The sequence below is a fragment of the Limanda limanda genome, chromosome 22 (genome assembly GCF_963576545.1).
Source record: "Limanda limanda chromosome 22, fLimLim1.1, whole genome shotgun sequence".
Taxonomy (NCBI): domain Eukaryota; kingdom Metazoa; phylum Chordata; class Actinopteri; order Pleuronectiformes; family Pleuronectidae; genus Limanda; species Limanda limanda.
This window is the reverse complement of record NC_083657.1, coordinates 6,964,162-6,981,737: the sequence shown is the minus strand read 5'-3', so window position 1 is coordinate 6,981,737 and position 17,576 is coordinate 6,964,162. Positions and strand designations below refer to the sequence as shown.

General features: G+C 43.2%; 1 protein-coding gene across 1 annotated transcript in view; it reads left to right on the top strand.

The window, feature by feature from the left end:
* Positions 1 to 17,576, top strand: part of arap2 (ArfGAP with RhoGAP domain, ankyrin repeat and PH domain 2) — a 115,211-nt gene that overhangs the window by 58,155 nt on the left and 39,480 nt on the right. The window contains exons 13-14 of the mRNA XM_061066277.1: positions 3,402 to 3,576; positions 14,314 to 14,439. Coding sequence (XP_060922260.1) covers positions 3,402 to 3,576; positions 14,314 to 14,439 — 301 coding nt within the window. The remainder of the gene's footprint in view (positions 1 to 3,401; positions 3,577 to 14,313; positions 14,440 to 17,576) is intronic.

Below are 17,576 nucleotides of genomic sequence, written 5' to 3'. Positions count from 1 at the left end.
GAGTGTGAATATGAAAAAAAAAAACTAACTAAAGAGCTATATAAAACCCATTCCTCAGGGGAGGCTTCTCTTGAGCAAAGACAATAATACGAGCAATTTCCTCATTGACATTCATGCATTTTTTGAAAATCATGCAATGGCATTTTAACAGGGTTTATGGGCCTGGGGGTCATGAAACCTACTCGCTGCGTTACCGTAAATCACATTGTAAAGCGTCAGCTGGAGCAATAAAATGAAAACGACAAAAAAAAGGTGCAGAGGTGATTTTAAAACCCGATTGTGTCGATTGCATTATCTCGAAACCGCGAGTGCTTATTCTGTTGAGTTGTTTTCGCCGCCTTCATTCCCCTCCACCCCCCCCCCCCACTCGCTCTCTCTCTCTCTCTGTATCTCCGTCCCATGTTCCCCATTAGAAGCTCATATCCCGGCGACCTCCACGGAGTCTCCGCAGGCCGCGTGACCTAGAGAGGATGGAGGGAGGGAGGGGAGGGGGGGGTGGGTGTCAAAGGACCCTCTTATATCATTACGCACACTCGCGCACCAACACGCGGCGGAACCCCCCTGGCGGCCGCGGTAATTGCCGCGACTCTGAAGGTCATTTCCTAGAGACGCTACCGAATAAGGCCAGGTTGCATGGGACTGTTTTGCCATAATCTGACCCCATCGTTCCGTGTGTGTGTGTGTGTGTGTGTGTGTGTGTGTGTGTGTGTGTGTGTGTGTGTGTGTGTGTGTGTGTGTGTGTGTGTGTGTGTGTGTGTGTGTGTGTGTGTGTGTGTGTGTGTGTGTGTGTGTGTGTGTGTGTGTGTGTGTGTGTGTGTGTGTGTGTGTGTGTGAAAAAGAGAAAGACAGTAGAAACTAATGATATCGTTCCATAAATCCATTATCTGATGAGGAGTAATTATTGTTTTCTGCACAAGCCTTGCACATAAATAGAAATAATTACATCCATAAACACACACAAACACTTGAGCGTCTTTATCCCTGTGTGTGGGCGGGCAGGTGATTTTGACAGGTGCTTTGTGTGTGCTTGTGTGTGCTCGGTCAGGGTGGACATGCGCAGCCTCGGCGCGCCTCACTCTCAGACGGACTTTGCTTGTTTGCCGGCGGATCGATGCCGCTTGCTGCCTCGGTCCGAGTCCGATGACAGGCGAGGTTGTCTCGTTGAGATTCAACTGCTCGCCACTCGACTCCTCTGTTGATCCACTGTGTTGCGGGTCATCGTGCGCATTGTCGTATCAATGGACTGGGCTGATGGGAACAGGCAGACACTGGGAAAAATGTTTTTTCCCTCAGTCAGACTTTATTCCGCCGACTCTTTCACCCCCCCCTCCTCTTGTTCGCCGGATCGCGGCATCTAGCAGGTGAATAGATTTAACAAAACTCGTCGGCATTGCTAAACAGCGAAGGAATCAGCTCCTGACTAAAGGAGGAACTGACCTCGAGAACACCCTACATGACTGAGGGGTGGTGTGGCCTAGGGGGTACAGTGGTAATTCTCCAACAAGAAAGTTGCCGGTTCAAACCCCACTCTTCCCCATCTGCATGCCGAAGTGTCCTTGGCAAGATACTGAACTCCTAACTGGCCCCTCATAAATGTTGAGTGTACTAAAAATGTACTTGCTTTGGACAAAGGCGTCAGCTAAATGACATGTAATATAATGAATCATTGAGTGGTGCAGTTCTTTCATTGGCCAGTAGGGGTTGGCACTAAATAATGTGTGAACAGAGAAAGGAAAGCGAGGTTCAGTGTGTTTTCTGTGGATGCTTCTCTTCTTTTAGCTTGACAGTAATATTTGAATGATTGATCGTGCAATTTCCCCACTGCATTTAACATAAAGCAGATTTCTTATGCAGAGTTTTCCTTATTCAAACAGCCTGGAAACGTCACTTTGGTGCCTCTTGACAAAGTTTTGACAATATCTCAAAACTTGGAATACATCGGAGAACCTGTGTTATAAACTTGGGGGCATGAAGTTTGAATAAAGACGCCACTTAAAGAAAGATTAGGCTGCGTTATGGAAATGTGCAGGATCAAAACCCGACTCACTCTTAGAGAGCAGAAGTTGAGATATTTCATCTGTGCTACCCTTATTTTTAAAATACGTCTTCATGAAAACTCCTTTCAACAGCCTGCGGCCACAGGCATAGTGTTTTCAGGTTGTCAACACGCATTGTCAACACAATATCTCAAGAACACCCAAAGGGAATCTCTCCAAATTCAGTCAAAATGTTCAGTTGGACTCGAAGGGAAACTGATCAGAGCTTTTCAAAGTCCAAGATCCCTGTGAACTCACTTTTCCCCCTTCCAAATATGGCCCAATTGTTCACAGAATAACTAATTGGATTTTGCAGGTCAAAGGTCAAGGTCACAGTGGCCTCACAAATCATGTTTTTGGCCCTTTTTGAGCATCATATCAGTCTGAGGAGACATTTTTCCCAGTTTGACCAGTTGTGACTTAGACTCAAAGATGAACTGATTCGATTTCAGGGGTCAAAGGTCAAATAGAGCTCATTTGGAGTCTTGAAAAAAAAACATATGCAAAGGCATTCAACCTCACAGGAGTATTTGTAGTTGTTGTGATGTGTTGTACATGTCGTACTTTCCTCTTTCATATTGTAGACACTATATTTGTTTCTTTCGTTGTTTTTTCATGAAGCTATATTTCACTTACAGGCTCCACTGCTCCTATTTTGCTCACTCCATTGTTTTTCATGTCTTTATTCCGACGTTTCCCCTCGTTGAAATTGTTAGTTTTCATTATATTTAAAATGGCCCATTTGTCCTGTTCTCATTTGCCATATTCCCCTTTTCACAGGGATTAGACGTTTTATTATTCCCACCGGGAGCATTCCAATTCAATCTTATTTTAACTTCTCTTTTGAGATTGGCGCTGAAACCCAATTCTAAACTTTATATGATTTTTGTGACGCCGCTTTATAGACACTTTGTCCTCTGTCAAACTGCCGTAGAGACGGAGACACACCGGGGCTGCTCCCCCCCCCCCCCCTCTACACAGGGAAGTGAGACCATCCTCACCGATTCACCGTCTGGGATGTGAAATTTCTTTAAAGGCATTAATCCAGCTGGAGAAAGCTGCTTAGAAAAGAAATGAGCCGCGGCCGCTCTTATTCAGTCTTTTATGAGTCCATCACAGCAGGACACGTTAAGGTGGACTCGTATAAATAAGATTTGCAACCGCAAAACACTCGGCTCCCGGGATGTGATTTACAAACGCATTGAAATTACAAATACAGTTTTTTTTATCTCGCACATACATTATTGAAGAATTTTCATGAATGGTGCCGAGCTCCCCCGGGGTCTCGGGAGTGGGCGGAGAGGGAAAGCACAGCTAGCGTCTTCATGCTGTCGTCTTGTCTTATCTCGTGTGTGTGCTCATCAGGCGCTGTGTGCAGCTGTGGTGTCGCCCGACGTGCTGCAGACGATGGCGCTGGTCTTCAGCGGGGCAGATGTTCTGTGCGCCACCGGAGATCCGACCTGCTCCACCCCCTATCTCCTGGCTCAACGCACCGGACAGAAGCTGCAGATGGAGTTCCTGCACCAGAACAAACTGTCGGGTAAGAAAGTTTGTGCGGCCTCCCCCTGTCAAGCTGTCCGTTGTCGCACGGCACAAATGGAGTTCACGCTCAACAATGCACAATTCTGCCCTTACATATGAAAAGAAATACTTCAGTTTATACATCCACTAGAGGGCAGTGCAGAGTTGAGACTTTCTAATAATAAACATGGCATCTACGGCGATATTTTTAGTATCCCCTTATTGCCTGAATTAATTTCCAATTATATAAAAAAATATATTATTTGTGTTTTTGGCTGTCATACAGATTCTAAATTAAGTGGAGATTGTTAATTTCAATATAGCATATACAATAGATATCAAATTTAGGTATGAGGCAAATTAGCGACATAAGGCATAATGGGTCATAAACGTAATTTAACAAATTTTCCAGTCTCTGGTATGTAGATTATTATATTGATGCTGCTTTTGCTTGAAATTGAATAACAACATTAAATCATAAAATCATTGCTGTTACATCATCACAGTATTTCAAATACAGCTTAATATCTCAAAATAACTTTGCTGCACATAAAATACCACTGGGTAATTATGTGTGTAAGATCACTGCTGGTTTCTCTGCTTGACTACCACATGGTCCAATTTTCCTTGAGTGAGTTGTTTTGGCCTGAAACTAGAGTGAGTTGCATCCTCACCACTACCATCTGACAACAGATGCATTCGCCACAGAAAGCCACTTCCAGCCGTCGCATTAGAAAAGTTAGTGTTGTGTGTGTGTGTGTGTTCAATAATTTAGCACGGCCCTCAAAGGATGCTATAAAAAAACTGAAATGACCCCTGATGGGAAAACAAGTTCTCCACTGCTGGTCCACAGGATCTGAGGAGATATTCTTTCATAATTACCGTACATACCGTTTTTTTTATTCAAAAACAAAGGAGCGCAGGAAGCTGCTGTGAAACAGACACGCAAAAGAAACACTCGTATAAATCTGTGGAAAAAGGCTTTTAAACCAGGTGTGCGATTTGGACTTTTACAACCACCGGCGCCGCATATTTTCAGCCCCATTGTCTGTATAGTTTTAACAAGCCGATCATGTTTAGAAGTCACCCCACCGCTGTGCCGCCACGTTAATACAAACTCAGAGGGAGGTTTGTTTTTTTCCCTCTGCCATGAATAGGAAACTGAGGCAGGAAAACCCACAAATTTGAACCCAGCGAGTTCCCAGTTAAAAAAAAAAAAAAAAGTCTCTCCTCTCTTTATTTTCTTTATCTCTTTTTCTTCTGCACTTTCCCTCAACTCTCTTTTGCGTCACCCATCTCATGTTCCTGGCGTCGGAGGCGCTCTCATGACGTGTGTGTTTTGTTTTGTGCCACTTATGATGAGATTGTATAAATTTAAAGGAGCAGTTGAGGTCGCTGGCTGGACGCAGGAGTGGGGGGGGAACTTGTGTTTCACATAATGTATGCGCCGCATCTGCAAACACTGGTCTGCTCCGAGTCTGTTGGCGACTCCTAATTGCTAGCATGGGTCACCTGGTCGCCATGGTGACGGCCATTACTTCAAGGTGCGCCAGACGGCTTGCATGCGGACACAGGGAACGGACGCACACACACACACACACACATCCAGGCGTGTAGACTTGTCCACCTGAAGCTGTGTAGCAGCGACCTCCATCTTCTCATTAGGTGTCTGGAGATACGTTTCGGGCTTCGTTATTAGACAAACTCCGAGCTGTCCAGGATACTTCCTGTCGTGATGGACGCTAAGACTAAACTGAGCGAGGCCAGGAGCACTGAGGTCACAGACTTACAACCACTGTTTTCCTTTAAAAACCACAATCACAATCTTTGCTCTAATGTCAACCAGTAATTGCTACCTAGCCTTCACCACGGTTTGATTTTATAGAACCGTGGTTGTTTCCTCAGCTCGACCACAGACCACATGTAGCTCTGTGGAGTCAGAGATCTTCGGTGTCTGTGTTGCCAGTAGGGTTGCAAAATTCCGGGAATATTGAAAGTTGCAAATTTTCCATGGGAATTAACGGGAATATACAGGAATATACGGGAATTAACATGAATAAACAGGAAATGTTGTGGGTAATTTACACTAACTGTATTTACCTTGTCATATACAGACATAAATATAAACATTTTGTTTTGTCATAGGCTGATTTGAGCCCTGAGGAAACTTTGGGCACTTGACTATAGGCTTCTGCATCGTTCTGTGTCATTCTTAACATAGGTCTTTGCACAGTATTTGCAAATGTACACAGCCTTTCCTTCTACATTGGATGGGGTGAAATGTCTCCACACATGAGATAGTGCACGTGGCATTGTTCTGTAGAATAAGATGAGTAAAAAGTTTGTAAAAAAAACACTAGTTCAATGCCAGAGATATAAATAGTTGGCCAAACAATTGGAATCGTCCGTACTCATGTGGACAATTGATGGATAAATGGATGGAAATAGGCTAGATAAACAGATGAACAATCCTCAATCAGCATGCTAATATATTTTCCCCAGTAATATCATCGTAACTTACCTGACTAGTCCTGCACACTACAGCAGGCCTCGATAGCCCTGCTGTAGTGTGAAGGATGCTGGGAATTATCTGTGCATGTGACTCTCCATTACATTACTTTGTGGAAAGGGGTTTGATAATGTTGTCTTCTGAACGATTACCAAAATATATACTCTCAAAATGAGCATTGGTAATACTCTGATTGATCATCTACATCATGATAGATGTTTTATAATGAATTAGAAGAAGAGCTGTCGGTGCTGACATCATCATCAGTGGTTTGAACTGACAGGCCAACCGCTGTCCTTATCCAACAGGGTCCAAAAGTTTCTTGTACAATAACACAAAACAAATATAATTTGCGGAAACAGCCGTGAAGAACCCGACTGTTGTGTTGTGTGAAGAAGATTAAAGCTCCACACAGAATAACTGTCCCAATTCCCTCTATGACATTTTCCTACAGTCGGTCACATTACACACAAAGCTGTGAGAAGCTGTGTTCTCTGTGCACGTGGCCCCCGGAGCTTGCACAGGAAAAACTTGTGAAAACTCTGATTAAACAGAAATTGAACTTTCTTTTTTTTTTGTTCGTCAGTTTGTCGAGCGCCCGTGTTTTGTCTGGCAGGAAGCAGGAACAATTCAATACCCACATGACGCCGTCCCCACTGTATCGCCTGGTGTTGACAGAGAGACGATACAGTACAGGCGGGAAAAATAGACAGAGTTTTTAAAGACCGCAGCCTTGGAAAATGGTTGCACACATGCAAAGCAGCATAAGTCAGATATAGGGATTTCATTTGTCAATACTAATTACTAATTAGTACATAAAGCATTTAGTACTCAAAAGGCACTTCTGGCAAGAATGAGTTATAGTATTGTATAGTATGTTATAATATGGGAAATATATTTAAGTGTGTATTTACAGACGTCAGTATTCATGATTGAAAATCAACAATTACTATATATTATATCACCTCAATATTATCAGCTATGGACCACTTCAGATTGTCCAAAACATTTCCTTGTTCTTTCATTCTCATATTCATACAGACGACATTGGTCTTCAAATATATAACAGGCTATCTACATTTTTTTACAATACACCCCAAAAAGGCTATTTTTTCGTTTACTCCTATCAAAATGAAACTTTACACAATGAAAGTTACCATGAAACATACAATTTTTTGTATTACAAGTTTCTTTAAAAATTAATTTTAATATGCAAGTGAGCTATACACTCATCGAATATGCCCAAAATACACCCAGCTCATGTGCTTGTCAAATTCATTTCAAAAGAAACTTGTAATACAAAAAAAGTTACTTTTCATAAATACTTTTACTATGTAAAGTTTTATCGTGGTAGGAGTAAAGGAAAAATTAAGCCTATTTGGGTGTATTTGGGGCATAGTCGATTAGTGTATAGCTCATTTGCATATTCAAATTCATTTTCAAAGAAACTTGTAATACAAAAAATGTTACGTTTCATGGTTACTTTCATTGTGTAGAGTTTTATTTTGATAGGAGTAAACGAAAAAAATAGCCCTTTTGAGGTGTATTGTTGCCGGGCCTTATTGGCACACATTGATGAGAATTAAACATATTTCCTCAACTAGGATTTCTTAGGACTTTTAGTATGTTGTTCTGGACACCTCATAGAAATGATCTATGCTGAAAAAAATTCTTTTACAATTAGTCGGTCGGAAAACGCTACTTTGCCTGGACTATAAAGAGATGTAGGTCTTGAGCTTCTGTTTGATGGCACCACAGCAGATTGGGCCTCTGATGAGTGACTTTGAACACTCGCTGCAACGGACCAGGTGACCGCATGGGATGAAGACGATAGAAATGTCTCTGTCCATACATATTTTACACTGTTTTTCCCAGTGGGTTTTCATCTTGCTTCTCTGTCTCTGAAGTTTCATTCTCGAGTGACACTACAGCTTGTTTTCCGTGATTCTCTTTGTCTTATGAGCCACACAACCGCAACGAGTGTGCACCTCAGGCCCTCGTCCCGCCGCCGCATGGTGCCGCGAAAAAAACAGACGCTGCGCCGAATGAAACGACAACAAACTTTACCGAAATCAGCGTTGCCCCCGGTGGGTGGGAGGCTGGAATAAGCCGGCAATAAACATTCGCCAAACCCGAGCGATTCTCGGCCGTGTCAGCTAAAGTCTAAATTGGAGTAGCTCTCGGTGCGCTACGCCGTTTCACAGTGGGTTGGTAAAAAATACAAATAGGGATAGCGAAAAAAACCCTTCTTATTCCCTTTTGGATAGAGAGAATCCAAACAAAGCTGTCAGCCGCGGCTCTGTCCCTTCCCTCCACAGCAGCTCATTTGTAGCTCGGGCGCCGAGGACATCCTCTGATGCCGGAGCATCGGCACTTCATTAGCTCCTTCTCTCTCCGCGTGTGTGCTTGAGCGCCGGCCTCCACGGACCTCGTTCTCCCGCCCACACCTGCTCGCCCCCAAAGCACCGGGGATACCGCAGGAGCTTGTTCCATTTACATATCCCCCTCCCCACCCCATCATCCCAGATTCCATTAGAAAACAGGCCGGTGGCATCTCTCCGAGGTGGTGTGTCTCCACTTTAGCAACCCCTGTGGGCAGCTTCGATGATGGCTCTATCCCTTAGAGTCAAAGGCTTTCCACTGCGGTGGCTACTTGTATAATTTCAGCCTCATATATCATTTTTCCGTGTCCCTCGTATTCCCATAGCTTACGCTCAGGAGACCACGTAAATAAAATTAACCACCAAAAACATGTATCCACAGCAAGGTCTTCTGTCACTTTTTTTCCTTTTGTCATGGGAGCGAAGACGGATCAGGTAAAAATGTAAATAAGTTAAAAAGAATGATAAATGAGCCATGTAGTTTTTTAAGGGTAATTTATTTTGGCACAGCACGTGTCCAACCATCTTGTCACCAGTGTGTGTTCTGTCACCTGCTGCTGTGAAGACGGTGATGGAGATAAAACCAGACACCAAACACTGTGGAAATGTTTCTGTGATCTTCCTTGGCTCCACTTTCTGAATGTGGATTTACAGCCTCAGTGGATTAAGGAAAACAAATCTGTAAGTGGACTTTTGGTTCCACTCTTAATTTCATTTCGATAAAGCCACAAAAAAGTATTTCCTTGGGTCATAAGTAGGGTTGCAAAGGGGCAAAACTTTCCATGGGAAGTTAAGCTCGGGAAATTTTGGGAATTTTGAAAGAAAAAAAACTACGCAAATTAAACGCTGAGCAATAAAAACATCATTCAAAGCTCTATTTTAAAGATGTATGGAATGCAGCACACACTGCATGTTGAGTTTCAACCCTCCACTGTGCATTCTTCCATGTACATTAGCAAATACTGTGCAAAGACCTATGTTAAGAATGACACAACGATGCAGAAGCATATAGTCAAGTGCCCAAAGTTACCTCAGGGCTCAAATCAGCCTATGACAAAACATAATGTTTATATTTATGTCTGTATATGACAAGGTAAATACAGTTAGTATAAATTATCCACAAAATTTCCCGTATATTCCCGTTAATTCCCATGGAAAGTTTCCAACTTTGAATATTCCTGGAGTTTTGCAACCCTAGTCATAAGAGAAAGCCACACAAAAGTATTTCCTTGGGTCATAAGAGACTCCTTAAAACGGATATTTGACCCAATGGTGGAAAATTACTGGCAATCAAGGTCACATTTTCAATTTGCCCCCCGACCGACCCCCATGACACTGACTCCCTGCCGGCCACATCACTGTAAATCTCTGGATGAGCGTATTAGCCGATGCCTGCAACTGTAAACAGAAGCATAAACATGTAAATTGCATTTAATTTTGGCTCTCTGCTCCACCCGGGAACATTATTCGTCTTCTTCTTAAATGACACACCGTAGATTTGGAGGCTACAGAGATTTTTTTTTTTTATCGTTGCCACCCGAGCATTCCTGACGCCTCGGATCTCTGAATCTTGTGGCACATTAAAAATTAATCCAGCGGGCTTTCGGTGTGGATAATAAAAAGATGAACACCAAGCACACGCAAACACACATTCATATATATATAGAAATATAAACAAGCACTAAATCAAAGGGCCTGTTTCTTCCTGCAGCTCTATTCCACCCTGTTTTAAGGCTCTGGGAGTTTTTCTTTTGCTTTCCAACGTCGTTCCTGTTTTTAACCACCACACTGAGGTTCTGGGGGGGGTGCATGAGGTCACGAGCAGCTGCTGAGAGTTTGTGGAAATTCAACTTTTTTTTCCCCTGATGGAGAGCCTCTGTGCCGAATGGCTTTTATTTTGAAGGATTAGCCTGAAGTGTCATTGGCCAGAGAGCACCTCGGTGGATTCGTGCCCTGCGGGTCCATATCTCAGTTAGTGCATCCATCCATTATCCATAGTGCTTATTCACTGAGGGTCGCGGAGGAGAGGGCTGCAGCCAATCCCAGGTGACACCGGGGCGGGAGGCGGGACACACCCCGGATAAGCCACCGGGACGATATATATAGAGACAAACAACCAGTCCCACTCTTATTCACATCGTAGACTGTATATAAAGATGGAGGACATGACTGCTCCACAAAAATGAATGTACATCATCTGGATCTCCACCAGAGGGCTGCTGCAGTACAGATCTTCATTTCACCTCCTCCATGTTAATAGATGGGACTTTGACCAAACTTAAAAGTCGACGCATATGTTAAACTAGTTTTATTCTTGGTAATTCTTATCACTTATTCTTTTCCATTTGTTTTTCTAGTAAGTTTGGTTTTAATTAGTTATTTGATGATACCGAGCTGGGATTCGAACCTGTGACCTTATTGCTGTGAGGCCACACTTACCCACCGTGCCGCCCTCACTTCTGTGATGACTGAATGATTTGAAACGTTTCCAAGCCCTCTGGTCTCATTTATCTTTGACTTCTACACGATGTCTTGCATGTGTTCTCCCTTTTTGTTATCATCCACTATGTGTCGCCCCATTTATGTGTGTTCCACTGTGTGTGTGTGTGTGTGTGTGTGTGAGCCTCTGACTACCCCACTGTCCGCTGCTTGTCGGGCACCACTTTGTGACCGTTGCCGTGGGCGACCAGATGGCTAATTGAGCACTCTGTCATGTCACCTCCCTGCGCTGGGGACCGAGCCAATCAGCGCAGGCCAGACTTCTCCGCCGCCGCCCCCACAGACATCCCAGTCCCATCTTAACGGAGTCCAGCTTTAGGGGCCCAGGGGGACTGTTGTAACAAGGCTCACACACAGAGAGGGAGAGAGAGAGAGAAAGAGAGAGAGAGAGAGAGAGAGAGAGAGAGAGAGAGCCACAGCATCAACCACCGGCTTATTTACATTACACAACCTGAGTGCTGGGACAGTTGTGTGTATTTGTGAATGTGTGTGTGTGACTCGCCTACCTGCAGTTGGCTGATTAAATTCATTAAAGTCCGATTCCATGTATTTACGCCGCTGCTATTGGCTATACACCTTCTGTGTGTCACCTGATTGGCTGATTGCCTCTTCGGGATGACTTCAAAAAAAACATATTGCATTTTCTGACGCCTGTGTCGTGTCAGACACCGTGTTGTTGTTGTTGATTCTATTGTGTATGCCACTGGATACGCAACTAATAGACCGTGGATGATTATTATATTTTTTTTCTTGTTTTCTCATTTCGTTATATCTCCTCCCAGTCTTCGTTTTGTAACAACAGCGTTGGGGGGGGGGATCCATTTTCATTTAGCAATTTAATCAAGAAGTCTCACTGAGATCAAAATCTATTTTTACAGACATCTGAAAACAAATCACATATACAGCGGCGTCACAACAAGACGATAGCGGCGCACGCGGCAGCCGCCTCGCCCACGGAGAGACGCTAATTGAAACAGTAAGACCGAGAAACATCCAGAAGTGGAACTTTATAGTGGAACAGAGGATTTAGTGTCTGTAAATTCAATTTGATTCCTAGCGTCATCCTGTATTAAGGTGCATGCACGACCACTGAGGCATCCTGAGAGGAAAGTTGGTACAAACAACTTACTGATATACCAGGTGAAATGGTCCAAAATGGCCTCACATGCACAAATATATTAAATGGATAGATACCACAGTATAAAGGCTGTGAGAAAATATCATGTTCCTGATCCTATCACATTATATTTTGTCATATTTCTCATCTATTCCTTCATTACTAGTTTTTACTCGCATCTATTAAGATTTAATACAGCAGAGGATTTAGTGTCTGTAAATTAATTTTGATTCCTAGCGTCATCCTGTATTAAGGTGCATGTACATCCTGAGACATCCTGAGAGGAAAGTTGGTACAAACAACTTTTAAAACTAATTAAGTCAACACTGATATACCAGGTGAAATGGTCCAAAATGGCTTCACATGCACAAATATATTAAATGGATAGATACCACAGTACAAAGGCTGTGAGAAAATATCATGTTCCTGATCATATCACATTATATTTTGTCATATTTCTCATCTATACCTTCATTACTAGTTTTTTCTCGCATCTATTAAGATTTAATACAGCAGAGGATTTAGTGTCTGTAAATTCATTTTGATTCCTAGCGTCATCCTGTATTAAGGTGCATGTACATCCTGAGGCATCCTGAGAGGAAAGTTGGTACAAACAACTTTTAAAACTAATAAAGTCAACACTGATATACCAGGTGAAATGGTCAAAAATGGCCTCATATGCAGAGATATATTAAATGGATAGATACCACAGTATAAAGGCTGTGAGAAAATCTCAGGTTCCTGATCATATCACATTATATTCTGTCATATTTTTCATCTATACCTTCATTGCTAGTTTTTTCTCGCATCTATTAAGATTTAATGCAGCAGCACAAGTTATTGGATTCTGTAAAACGTATTCATAATGTGCTTTACCTTCACGTCATCATCAATTTGTGAGATAAAGATTAAAAAACCATTAAATTCAGATGCGTGCGTGGCGATATTGGACATCCATTTATTTCAATTTCTTCAGACTATCGTGTGAACGTATTAGTCAAACTCCACGGTAATTTAAAGATCATTAATGTGCACACGAGCGAAATTAATTAGCTCGACACACGAGAGCACGCGACAAACACGCCAGCAGTCGGGGCGAGCGAGCCGTCTCGTTAAATTAACCGATTCTCTCTCTCTCTCTCTCGCTGTGAAATGTTATGCGGCGTCGAGCCGAGGCGTCTGTGCTGTCAGCGCAGGGGTTGGAAGTGTCGCATCAATTAAAAGTGGTTTCAATTAAAGTTATTTTACCTTGCCTGATGCGAGAGCTGGAGGTGGCGGATGATAACATCTCCGAGATATCGCCGAGGCTCCGGCAGACAATTGAACTCCAGAATCGGGGGCTAATTGAATTTTAAGCACGATAAGGTTGAATGTGGGGAACTGTCCAAACCAGCGAGAAAGGAAGAGATGAGATGAAGTGAGGGGAATCCTCTGATTTAAATGGACAGAGATGAAGGGAGGACAGAGCGTAACAGATACAGTACATGAAGGTCGGCCATCAGAGCACCTTCATCTCTGTCTTTGCACGAGAATGACCATGTGGCAAAGTCATGACCAAATTAACAGCAGTTTGTATAATTGTGTTTAATGCTGCTTGTGGAAAGAAAAGGACAATGTTCTGCCTCTTTATTGAGGAGTGCAGGGAAAACATCCTCCACGTGGAGGTCAGAGGTCAGGTTGAGGAACAGCGGTCACAAAGCTGGTGGGAAATCAGGATGTTGAGATTCGGGGAAATTCAGCAGCTTGAGAATCCATGTTTATTCTGGTTGAAAGACGCAGGTTGGGATTTTATAGATGAGGAAGAGGGGGAGAAGAAGATAGTGTCACGTGTGGGATTCTTGTTATCTTAATCTGGAAGTTTCCAATCTTCAAAATCCAACCTGTTTTTTTAAAGTACCCAAAATCAACCACGATGATAATGTTCAGATCAGTGTGTGGCACATTTGGCAGGTTTCAATCACTTAAGAATGGTTTTACCCAAGTTATTTAATTAATAATTTCAATGCAAAGAAAGAGATGGTTAAAGGTGTAACAATGCATTTTTCAGATAACCCAATTTAAAATAGTTTATTTGCATTAGGAGCAAGTGGGTTTGGGTCAAGGACAATAGAAATTAGTTTTCCAAAGTTATTTGAAGGTGAAGTTGTGACACACAAGTACAACAGCAGGAAATGAATCGCTGCACCATTTCAATCATTGGGGGAAAACCATTTCCTCCCTCATCTGCTGTGTCTCTAACCTCTCTTATAGATTTCCCCCGACTCGAGCAGTGGTCGGAGGATCCCTCAGTGTCGGACGTCTCCCTCTTCATGGATGGCTTCCTCTACATCTCCTCGGGCCCTGCCAAGTCCACGCTGGACCGCCGCAGACGAGACGGTGGGTGTAAATGTCTCCGCCCGCAAGGCCAATCAGTCCATCACTCCATTTGTAAGCAATCCAGACTGCGTGCTTGTCAGAGGTCCGATCCAGTTAAGTGCTGATCTATCAATCAGTGTCAGTTTGTCAGTTGTCAAACCCGCAGTCGTTTAATCTGCACGCCAGACATTCCAGTCCCAGTGATCAATGGATCTGCCTTTCAAATACATTCCACTTCAGTCCTCTGGGAACGCCTGTCAGAGGGAAACATGTGCCGAGATGACCCCACGCTAAATATCAGAGAATTAAAAAGTCCCTTCTCTGAATCTACCTGTGAGGAGCTTCTCCATCTTCCCCTCCTTTGTCTTTCCGAGGCACTTTCAAAACTTTTAATCAGGCTCCAGTTTCACGCCCAAACTCTTCCGCTGCTGCCGCACCTCCTGCTCCTCCTGCTCCTCCGTGGTCCCACCGCTCCGAACAGCTGGAGCGTTTCGGGGGCCCACGGGTAATTAGGAGAAGGAGCCAGCTTTGGATGCTTCCCCTGGGAGAGAACGGGGTTATCGGGAAGGTGGAGGAGTGGGAGGAAGTGGGGAAGTGGGTGGTTTGGTGGAGGAGTGTAGTGGGGAGTGGGGGGGGAGGAAGCTGTACGTGTGCGGGTTGACAGCTCCTAGCTACCTGCCACTTGAAGGAGCCGGATCTCCTGCATGTTGGGGGTAAGACATCCATCTCCATTTTCCATCCCCTGCACACACGCTCTGCTCTCATTGGTCGGTGGAGGTATAGCACATGCCGGCTAATGAACAGGACTGAGGTCTGGGAAATTGCCCCTTAGAGGAGATTGGTGGCGGGGGGGTGGGTGAGATGTCTGTTGAAATTATCATTAGCCACACAAATGGAAATCAGTGTCACTTCATTTGTTAAAGGATCATTGTTTCCACTTGTAAATCATCATTTCTATTCTTGTGGTGATACTGTACTTGACAAAATAATGGCAGAGGTCTGGTGACATGGTGACCTTTGGGTTTAAAATCAGCCATTTATCTCAACTATCTAATCTGGAGGTAACTGTAGCTGAAATTCTGCTAATGAATTATTATTCACCTTGAATATCTTCCCCCATGAACAGCTTATATCTTGGTTTCCTCAAAACCTGTGAACTGATTTGTGTGTGTTGCCTTGTCCTAGTAGCCTTGAGACAAATTAACATTTTCCACAATCTTGGCAATAAACTCGTTAAGTACATAAATATTTAAAACCGTCATCAGGAACACTTGCTGTCCAATGCTTCCCTTTGTTAATGGCCTAGAGGACAGTGTGTTTGCTGAAGACTCCCTGCGTCTGGAAACAGTGCTGATGTGATAGGGTGAAGCTAAACAATAAAACCAAAACAATGAGCTGAAAGAGGCTAAAGCGCTGCATAGAGCAACATGCGTGACTTATCAGTATTTACATTAAACATATTTGAAAAAACAGGTTTAATGAAGGATTGTTCTTCTAAGCACGATTCCTCATGTTACGTTAACTGCAGTAAAACAGAAAATCCATTGTAGGACGATGGTTTGTTTTATCCGCTGAGTTCAGATGGAGCGACACGACGCGTGACCTTTTGTCAGGGGCCAATTTGAATGAAATGCTACTAATGAATTATTACTCACCTTGAATATCTTCCCGCATAAATAGCTGATATCTTGGTTTCCTCAAAACCTGCAAACTGATTTGTGTGTGTTGCCTTGTCTGAGTAGCTTTGAGGCAAATTAACATTTTCCACGATGTTGGCAATAAACTTAGCGAGTACATAAATATTTAAAAACGTCATCAAGAACACTTGCTGTCCAATGCCTCCCTTTGTTTATGGCCTAGAGGACAGTGTGTATGAGAGAGAGAGAGTAAAGCTAAACAGTTAAACCAAAACAATGAGCTGAAAGAGGCTAAAACGCTGCATAGGGCAACATGCGTGACTTCAAGATTCAAGATTTTTATTGTCAAATGCTCAGAGATAACATGAAGCAGTCGCTGGCAATTAAATACTTGGGTCACAGGCTCTCTTTAAGCAATGCTCAGTAGTTGCAACCAAAAAAAAAAAAAATAGAAATAGTATAAAATAGAATAAAATAGAATATCAATAAAATAGAATATCAAACATTTAAAATAGAAAATAAAATATATTTATCTAAATATATATCTTTACAGATGAGGAGAAAATAACACAACAATAGTTCAATTTGTGCAGTAGTGAAAATATTCAAGGATGCTTATTACGGTGCTGGTGCAAATTTGCAGATATGCCAGGGTGCTGGTTTGGTGGACTTATCAGTGTTTACACCTTTAGCATTAAACATATCTGAAAGAGCAGGTTTAATGGAGGATGTTCTCTTAATTCCTCGTGTTACGTTAACTGCAGTAAAACAGAAAATCCATTGTAGGATGATGGTTTGTTGCTCCACCAGCTGCACGCTGAGTTCAGATGACACGTGACCTTTTTGTCAGGAGCCATTTGAAGCCACTGTTGTACACTTGCTTCTCCACTTCCAGACACTGCAGCGTTCCGAAGCTAACTCCCCCCTCGGATAAGTGCTCGCAACATTTCGGCCAATAAATACCTTGTTATTCCATCTATTATGGAGAGCGTCGCCAGTTTGGGCTTTTGTGCTCTAATGGCGCTTTAACTGCTAGCTGCAGCTGTTGAAAAATTCAGAGGGGGTTGGGTTTAAAGGCCCGACGCGTCCCGACTTCTTCAATCACGAGGAAGCGCTGTCAGGACTTTTGCGAGCACGGAGGGATGAGGTATTTTTGAATGTACTCCAGGATGCCTTTCGCTCCCAGGCTAATGGTTTGATGGTCTATAGATACACCCTTGTTCTTAATAATTCAGAGGTTGCGCTCAGGGCTTAATAAAAGCACTTCGCCACAGCATCTTTAACTTGCACTTTTCTTCTTTTCTTTAAAGTCTGCAAACGACTCCAATGGGCTCCGGTATACTTCCACGGATGGGAAGTGAATTCCGAGTATGACATAGATTAATTTGGTAATGGCCTTGACAGGAGTGCCACGCCGGGGATCATCGTGCCAGGCTGCCGTAATGAAAGAGTGCGATGTGCTGTTTAGCATTTAGGAAACACGGCGCTCAGGCCAAACGTGCCGGGAATCAAGATTAGAGA